Source organism: Oryza brachyantha, chromosome 10 (assembly GCF_000231095.2).
Source record: "Oryza brachyantha chromosome 10, ObraRS2, whole genome shotgun sequence".
NCBI lineage: Eukaryota > Viridiplantae > Streptophyta > Magnoliopsida > Poales > Poaceae > Oryza > Oryza brachyantha.
The window spans coordinates 15,871,211-15,880,572 of NC_023172.2; the positions used below are offsets into that span (position 1 = coordinate 15,871,211).

Below are 9,362 nucleotides of genomic sequence, written 5' to 3' on the forward strand. Positions count from 1 at the left end.
AAAGGGAAAAGAGACGTACCACACAACAAATCGGAAAAAGCTTTGGGCTCATATGAGATGAAGCTGGTCAATAATTCCCAAATCTCTGCATGTCAAATAGATTCAATAACATACAACAGAACCAGAAATGATTACTGAAGAAGGCAAAAATATCTGTTATTGATAATAAACTGTAGCTGAATACATTGTTGAGATGGTCGAACAGACATGTAGATTGGGGTATTTTTAATTATTTCTCCACTAGAGGAAATGCCAATTTAATCATGGAAAAAACTTGCGTTTATCAAACTTCACATTCTGATCTAACCTTTATGTCATAACAGTCCATTTGGGAACTAAAACACCATATATCACACAAAATGCAGAAGCCTAATATCATCACCAGACCAGCATCACTAGCAACAACAGCAGATGCATAGAACAGTGAAATAAACCATAGGTTCCCATAATTTAACAGCTATACCATACTACTACCCTGTCTAAACTCCATAAAGTTAAACAAAGCATAAAACTGTACACTCAGATATCTAGAGAAGCAACGAAGTGTTCATGCCAGGCTTCTCTGGCAGAAACTGCTTCATCTCAAGAGCCTGGTTGCTAGTCACTACACCAGGGAGCCCAAGAGACAGAGACAGCGGTCCATCATCTCCTGTATCAGAACCAGCAAGATTATTCTTCTTTGAGACCATAGAAAGGGACAGTTGCAGTGCGGAAGGGCCCTCCTCTTCCTTCAGTGATGGCTTATTCAGATTATTACGAGGTTCTGGAGAGTCTTCATCATCTGATGATAGGACATGGATGACATGATCCGAGACTTGTTTGGTTGGAGAACAGGTACCTGCTGGAACCCCACAAAGATATCGTACATCGTCTAATGAAGTATGATGATCAGCTGGCAAGGGATGTATCTTGGACAAGCATTTGCCAGTCAGTTGACCATCTCCAAAACTGCAAGTAGAGTATTTCCCATCAGAAGTCTTTTGCCGTTTGTAGATGGAATTAGAGTCAGGCAAAAGGTCCTTTGAAATTGAATCACTTGGATCATAAGAAAGCTTCGGTTGGACAGAATGCTGCAGGGATACAAGTGACGGTGCATTTGTCAATATCTCATCAGAGACTGGTCTCCCTACACCTGTAAGCTGCTTAGCAAAGCGTAGAGCTTCATTCTTACTAAAGCTCTCTTCCTCCTCCATGTGGTCCCTACCAACTGGTCCCTTGCCACCTAAAATGAACAGAATACATACGTAAAACAATAGTAGAAGAAAATTACGGACTCTATTAGTAACTACCTTTTAATTAAAAGATGTAAACACCAACTGTACCTATTGTATCACTTGGATATTCTGGTTTGATGTTGAGACATTCACCTTTTGAACTTGCGTGAACATGAACTCCAAAGGGAACTGCAGTGGGAGTTCCAAACAAAATTTTCCCAGTGACTGCAGTTTCTGGACAATGTATTTCACATGAATTCAGCCTTTTAGTCTCATGATTGGGACTCAACAAGGTCTCATGGTCTACAGATGCGCCACCATTCTCCATCTTCACTTCAACTGATACAGCCGGGTCATACAATTCGTCAATAGGGCACTCATTCAAATCTATGCCCAATGACTGAGGCATCTTAGGGGAGCAGACAAGTTGATTGGCAGGTTCATTGATTTGTTCTAGTGGACTTTGATCCATCCCTTTGACAAGCAGCTCAGTTGAACTATTTGCCTTTCTGGCATGAAAGACACCCCAAAAGAAAAGTAAGCCATTCCACCCTGTAATCATTGAATAAATTAAATTAGTAATCCAGATAATTTGCAAACAATAACATGACTACATTAGCTAAGATAACCCTTACGCTGAGCCTTCTCAGGCAGCTTATCAGATGTAAAAATGAGAAGTTCAATATCACTAATCTTTGCAGCGAGAGACAAATCTCCAGCAAGCATGTTTTTCAAGAGTTTCCCATATGCTCTTTCGTAACTGCAGAAAAAAGAGCACAAAGTTCAGCTTGCTTATTGAAGGTAACGAATGGCCTATAAACTGGTGAAAACTCGAGCATTACCTTTCAACATCTTTAGCAAAGAAATAAAGAGCAATGCTGTCTTCATTCGGCTTTACTTCCTTAAATTGCAGTGGCCATGAGGAACGCCGTGGAACTTCTGCTAACTGAATTCTCTGAGGTAATTGTTTGACTACTTCAAGTACTTTGGGCGATGCGCAGGCAGACAAGTGAGCCTGAAACCCATCATACATTTCGGGAGAGTTTCCAGGTCTTGAAACCTCAAAGGTACCTCTGAAAAAATATAATTATATTATATATATATATATATATATATATTTATGTAAATATTTCAAAAACTGGTACATGGTTGGGTAAAGAGAGGAAAAGAATAGAGGACATACTGCCAGATGTAAGTCTGCTCTGGAATAACTAAAGCCCCAAAAGAACCTTCAACAGCAGAATATAGATCAACAAACGATTCCTGCTTTAGATTCAGATCATTTAGTTTACTGTCTGGGTTATTTGGATTATGCACCACTAGATGACCTTGTGGGCTCCCTGGCAAAATGTCTTTGGAAGCCTGAACCGCCACTGCACTTTTGCTGGAACCGTTTCCTACACTTTGTATAATATGTTCTTCGTGATGTACCTCTTCTGAAGGAAAATCTTCTGAGGAACTTGTTGGCGCAATCTCTTGCAAAAATGATCTCTGAGTCATTGAAGTAGATGGCATGGCAAGCCCCTCAGGTTTAGTTGGCATTTCATCATCATTCTTCACCAAAACTAGTGGAGTTTCACATGCATTATCTGTGTTATCAGTTTTTATTTTGTCCATTTCAATTAGTGGATCAGATGCCTTCACCGCACAGATGTCTTTTGAAGAAGCAACTCCTGTAGATGACCGAACAAGAATACCTTGCTTCTCACTTTTAGACAAAATGGAGCTACGTTTCTTTTCAACGATTCCTAATTTTTATGAGCCATAAAGGAAGTTTGTCAGAAACCAAACTATGGTATTTTATTTATAATAATTACCAAAGGAATAAGGATATCACCTGTTTTTTTGCTACTTTTAAGTATGCTTGGTCCGGGCCTTGGACTGTCCTGGTCATTTCTTGGATCCCCTGACTTTATTGAACTATCAGGCCTTGGTGATGAAGGAATGTTCGGTTTTTTAAGATTAAATGAAGCCCTCCTTTCCAACAAATTTGTTGGTTTTACAGGCTTCAATATTCTAGGTTTTTCATTTTGAGACGAATGAACTGATTGCTTTTCTTTTGATGAACTTGAGTCTTTGCAAACTGAAGATTCATGCTTAAAAGATCCAGATTTAAAAACTTTTCTGATGGTCCCCTGTTCTCTAGGGTCTCTTGGGGAATGTTTTGAAGGCTTCAGCTTGCTCACCACAGGTTCAGCTAATTGCTTGACCTTTGGTTCGTGGTTGGAGCTGTTAAAAGATGTTTGCTTTGATACAACGCCTAGAAGATCAAGTTAACGGGTTAGCACAAGTACAAAACCAATGAAATAAAGAATTATTTCAGATGATATACCAATGATTTCGGCCAAACCTCGTGGTGAAGGAACTGGAGTTTTGACATTTGCCAAGCTTCCCAAGGAATATGACCGAGGTAAGTTCACAGAACTATTAACTGCTTGAGTCCTCATTTGAGCATTATCAGATGACTTAAAACTTCCCTTGTTAGAGCTCTTAAAGGAGTTCTCCCTAGAGAGCACATCATGTTTCCTAGGACTCTCTGTCTTGAGGAGCCTGGGAGTAGAGGATAAAGTATTTTCTGCATATCTCTTGCATGATTTAGGTGGACTCCTTACACCTTCATTTGATAGAGGCGAATCCATATCAGTGGCAACTCGCAACTTCTTACGGTTTAACAACACTTCTGAACTTTGACTCTTCTTGTCTACACCTTGATTCTTCTTGTCAAAGCTTCCAGGTGTTGGTGTGCTACAAGTAGATTGTCGTGCTTCCAAGCCAGATGTAACAACTTGCAATCTCTTGTGATTTCCCATAGTTCCTGAATGTTTATTCCTGCCATCCAGTCTTTCAGCAGTTGGGGTAGCACATTTCACCTGGCGTGCTTCCAGATCAGTTGACACTAGATGCAACTTTTGATTGCTACCAGACAAGGGATCAGTAGAAACTGGTTTACCACAAATGATTTGTTGACTGTCCAAATCATTCACGACAACCTTCAATGTCTTAGGGTTGCTCATGCTTTCTGAATTTTGGTTTTTCCCATCCAAAATCTTAATCGTTGATGTGCCATCATTGCTCTTTGTTTGGCTTTGGTCTTCTTTGAGCTGACATTCTTCACATAACCATTCACCATCTGGGACTTTCTCCAACTTCACTCGCATGCAATAACTAGTCAACAATAAACAGAAATCAAAAGATAGCATATTGCAGCATATAAATTTTCCAGCACAAAGAGACGAAACCAGCATGCTAGCCAAATAACCAGTATGGTTTTTACCCTTTTTTGTACACTCCAATGATTTAATATTAATGGAGAAAACATGGAAAGTACGTGTGTTCAGCTAAAAAATATTAGTTTAACACATTGCGAAGTAGTACCATAATATATCATCTTATATACATACATCTAGATGCGATCATTATAGGCTATAGCGTCATTGCCATAAATGTCTTAAAAACAGTGATGTGAATAATAGTCTTTAACAAATATCGCTTCCAGTGTGAATAAATAGCTCTTAACCATCACAATACATCACATTTTTCTTAGGAAACAATACAAAGAGGAAACATTAGTAACTTGAGCTTTACTCTCATCCTTTCTTTTGTACCGCGAGGTACTAGTACCGCGAGGTGCTAAAATTCTCATTCGTGCTATCCACCTCATGATCAAGTCGATACTAAAATCCCGACTGTTGGTGATGATAAATCGAACGGTCACAATTGCATGGTACCTTGAGGTACCAGCTTGGTCGTGGGGTAAATAACACGGTACAAAAAGAAGGATGAGAGTAAAACTCTAGTAACTTACGTATGCTCTGCTCCCTCAAGGCACCTAGTGCATGTAGCAAGAAGATATTCCCTCCCAACATCTCCACATATATCACAAACGTTCACCTGGGGTACAACACAAAATAGACAAGCAAATAATATAAAACAATGGAAAATATCATTATACAGATTGAGGGTCTTATGAATCAAAGAGTCAAATAAATCATATTATCCAAATATATTCAGACATGAAGCAAAATTTTCAATAAGTCTTTCTTTTAATCAGAAGATAGTAAATAATCTAGAATAAGGGAACATCAGCATATGATAGAGGACCTTTGTAAATCAAAGAGCAAACTACATCCTGTTACCCAAAATATTCAGATATGAAGCAAACTTTGTAAATCAAAGAGTCAAATAAATCCTATTATTCAAATATATCCAGATATGAAGCAAATTTTTAGTAAGTCTTTCTTTTAATGAGAAGATAGCAAATAATATAGAACAACGGAAACATCAGCATCCGATCGAGGGCCTTTGTAAATCAAAGAGAAAAGTACATCCTATTACCTAAAATATTCAGATATGAAGGAAACTTTAATGAGTCTTGCCTTTAATCAGAAGATGGTATGTGCAGAACAAATGTAGTAAAGAAATAAAAACACCAATTTGCCACTTCCAGATAATGAAAGCAATAAACTATAAGTACAAACTTTTTGTACGAAGGTTTCCAAGTATCTATACTTGACCACATTTTGAGAAACTTCCCAGTCAGAAAAAGATCCTCGGTGGGATGTTCTAGGTGCTAGCAATTTTTGGTTTCAGGTATTGCAGGGAAGGGTATTTAAGTTAAAGTTTCATCATTATATTTCACCAGTTCAAGTTATCTTTCACATGAAAAAGTACCGTGTTCGTGAAAGTCTACATATAGGACGGTAACTTAATTGAGAAGAAAATGAAATAAGGAACATCTGATATTCTGAAATGCCTAATGAAGTGCACAATTCCTGTCATGGAAAGAGAATATGTCCAAGACCAACCAAATCAGAGCTACATGTTACAATTCCAATCAATCACCCCAAGTGTGCTCCTGATTTCTGTTTTTGCATGGACATCAAACATAATGCAACTGTAAACTAAGGTCGTTATGCAAGGAAACAACGTATAAAAGAACTACATTTTGAAGGAGCATACCAAAGGACGAACAAAATGGATCAGGAATATACTTACATCTATTAAGCCCTCTGAATTCCCAGAGTCGGTCATCACATCATTCTGTGTATTCAACTTTCTACGACTACCTGTATCCATTGAAAAAGCTTGATTCTGTTCTTGTTTATCATTCTTGTTCCGATTAACAGCATCATTAGATTGAATGTCAGCATGTTCTAGACTTCCATTTCTTGAGCATGAGGTGCCGTTTTCCAGATTCTTTTTTAAGGATCCAGCCTTGATTTTATTGCTACTACTAGTACCACCACTAGTCATCATGTTGTGTCTCTCACCACCAAGCACAGAAGGCTCTGATTTTCCTCCCAGTGACCGCTCTACATTCTTGTTTAAAGAAGCTTTCTCACAAGATTGATGAGCTAAATTATCTTGTGAATTCCCAAATCCCTGTGTTGGTTTCTTGGAAGATAAACCATGTGATGCACTGAGAGAGGACTGGGTCCGCAGCAACTTTTTGGTTGCAAAAGGAGAATCAGCAGGCAATGCCTTATCAGATGAACTTCGGTGCATGACATGAACATCAGATCTCTTCTTTCCAGTAGATTCTTCGATGCAGTAATTTTTTAGTCTGTTGTGGCTGTTAATGCCGTGGTCCTTATAGTTACCAGTAAGGTCACGACTTGATGCTGATGTAGATAGTTTATCCTTTTTCTTATCCAACAGAAGTTTTCCTGCTGCTGATACACCAGTAACGCACGAGTTGCTATCATCATGGCACTCTATTCTAGGTGATCTAGAACCATGATTTACTAGCCTTCTACGCTTTGCTGGCTTGTCAACCTCTGAATCTGCTGCAACAGATGATCTTCCCATGACTTTATTTTCACCATTTTCAGAATAGGAAGCAGGGCTTGAAGTGGCACTGAATTCATCATCATTTTCTCCTCCCTTACCCTTAAAACGGAGCCCTTTATCACTACGAACAAACGAATGGTTTTTTGTTTCTGACCTTGCAAAGCATGTTTGAGATGATCCACAGTCCATATTTGAATCAGTGAGTGAAATATTTCGGTGCAGGCATGAGGAGCAAGGAGCACAGCAGACATTACAAGTGCCAGATTCTGCCTTCACATTAGGGCTGTCGGATGGTACTGGTCGTTTTCTTGCTGTAAGCTTGTCCTAGCAAAAAAGAAAAAAATATGAAACATCAACAATCAGAACATTTTTTACAGGCAGCAGAACTGCATAAACATGACAGACATACATCAAGACTTCAAGCACAAACTTTTTATGGTTGTGATAAAAAGATTAAAGTACTTTATTATCAGAAACATAGCTACACCTCGAGAGTTCGACTACTCAAATCTATTACATTAAATTGAAGAATGATAATCCAGAAGCACTTAACAAGGAATGGACTGTTATAAAGACAAAAAGGCAAGATAATCACCATTGTTCTCTTACAATAATTCATAATCATTACAGCATACAAAATCATGATCAGCATCATTTAACCAAGATGAACAAAGTGTAACATCAATCCACCGAGTAAAGAGAGATCACCAAAGAGTTCAAGTCCTGCTAGGCCCTTCCCAAGTGAGAATAAGTCGTGCCAAAAGCAGGAGCTGCACCACTGACATATTAATATACCCTTATTCTAGACAGCATTATGGGATCAGAATCACCTCCAAGCATCTATACCACACCAGCTAAACTGCAGTCCAAGAGCATATTAAGATAGGCGAATAATCTAGATTGAACTCGTATTTTCTCTCATGTGGACATCAGAAGATGATCAGACAAATAGGCGCATTTGCACGAAATTCTGAGAGCAGAAGAATATTGCCAGCATATACAGAGAAAACCACACCCTATGATGCTCACCTCCATCTTGGCGACCACCTCGCTATTCCCCGGCCCCTCCACCCGGCGTCCGCTGCCACGCCCCTCCACTGATTCCTGAACGGCACAAACACAATAAAGCAAAGCGCGTGTCAATCGGCCAGCAATCAAAACTCTCAGCCAGCAAATCGCATCCATAGCCCACCAAATCTCTGCGATTGGCTCCTACAATCGATGCGAAGACAATAGCAGAAACTCATGGGAGGCATGAAATCGAAGGATTCGATCAATTCCGATTGACCTCTGGCGAAACCGCGTCGACTTCGGACGCCTCCCCAAACAAAACTAATCGGCCAAACAATCCGTACGCAGGCGCAAACAAAACCTCGAATCGCCATAGCCGCTCCACCAATCCCATCCCAACCCAATCCAGACTCCGCAGACCGCAGGTGGGTAAGAGGAAACCCACACCACCATCACCAACAACACCGGAGGGAGGCATCAACCAACAGTAAACGGTGCGGCGGAGAGAGGAGGCGGACGGGGTTGGTGACGTGCGTACCTCGGGGAGCGCGAGATCCCTGTGGCGCGTGTGATCGTAGAGATCCCTGACGGTGCGCTCCTGCGGCGCCCTCATGCCCCTCCTTCCACCCCCCGCCCCGCCGATCGGGCACGGCCACGCAACACCACCACCCCCTACCTCCCGCCTCCGTGGAGCACGGCGGCGAGCGACTCCTCCACCATCACCGCGATGGGGAAGGCTATATGTCTAGGGTTCCAGCGGATGCGGCGGCGGCGGTGGGGAGGAGTCGGTGATGGCGTGGAGAGGAAGCAGTTGCGCAACGCAACGCAGCGTAGCAGCTCAGCGGAGAGGAAGAGGAGGCGAGGAGCAGAGGAAGAGAGAGAGAGAGAGAGAGAGACTAGAAGAGGACTAGAGGTAGAGTAGTATAACTGCTTTAGAAAAAAAGAAAAAAAAATTTCGGGGTCGGGGCGTGACGGTGACGCCACGGCCACGGCCTGATCCTCCGAAGCCTGAACCGGAGCCACTCCCAGTCCCAACGGAGCGTCGCGACGACGTTACGGTAATTCTTCGCTGACAAGGATGGCCCACCACTGTAATTTCAGAGAATCATTTTTTGTTTCATGTTTAGAAGGAATTAACTTTGAAAAAAAGACTAACGCATCTCTCAGTAATTTAAAAATAGATAAGGATTAGGTTTGAATAAAATAATAAGTGATCCATAGAACAGGTCACTAATATTGTAAATTATCGAAAATATTTATGTTTTGATAGAAAATTAACTTTGATAAAGGTGTTTTACTGTTTTGGAATCGAGTGAGTACGTGGTAACAGCTGTAAATAGTCCTGGA

At 40.7% G+C, this 9,362-nt stretch overlaps 1 protein-coding gene across 2 annotated transcripts; it reads right to left on the bottom strand.

Moving 5' to 3' along the window:
* Positions 1-396: 396 nt before the first annotated feature.
* On the bottom strand, positions 397-8,906 carry LOC102719988. Of its 2 annotated transcripts, none has more exons than XM_040528125.1 (11): positions 8,554-8,906; positions 8,034-8,108; positions 6,210-7,328; positions 5,020-5,105; positions 3,565-4,379; positions 3,052-3,474; positions 2,398-2,962; positions 2,057-2,287; positions 1,850-1,974; positions 1,368-1,766; positions 397-1,222 (listed from the first exon to the last, which is right to left on the bottom strand). In XM_040528125.1, exons 1-11 carry the CDS (start codon positions 8,626-8,628, stop codon positions 528-530), a joined length of 4,608 nt encoding a protein of 1,535 aa, XP_040384059.1. In that variant the 5' UTR covers positions 8,629-8,906; the 3' UTR covers positions 397-527. The 2 variants fall into 2 exon arrangements, with proteins under 2 accessions (XP_040384059.1, XP_015697328.1); XM_015841842.2 differs by having other exon boundaries at positions 1,323-1,766.
* Positions 8,907-9,362: the final 456 nt, after the last annotated feature.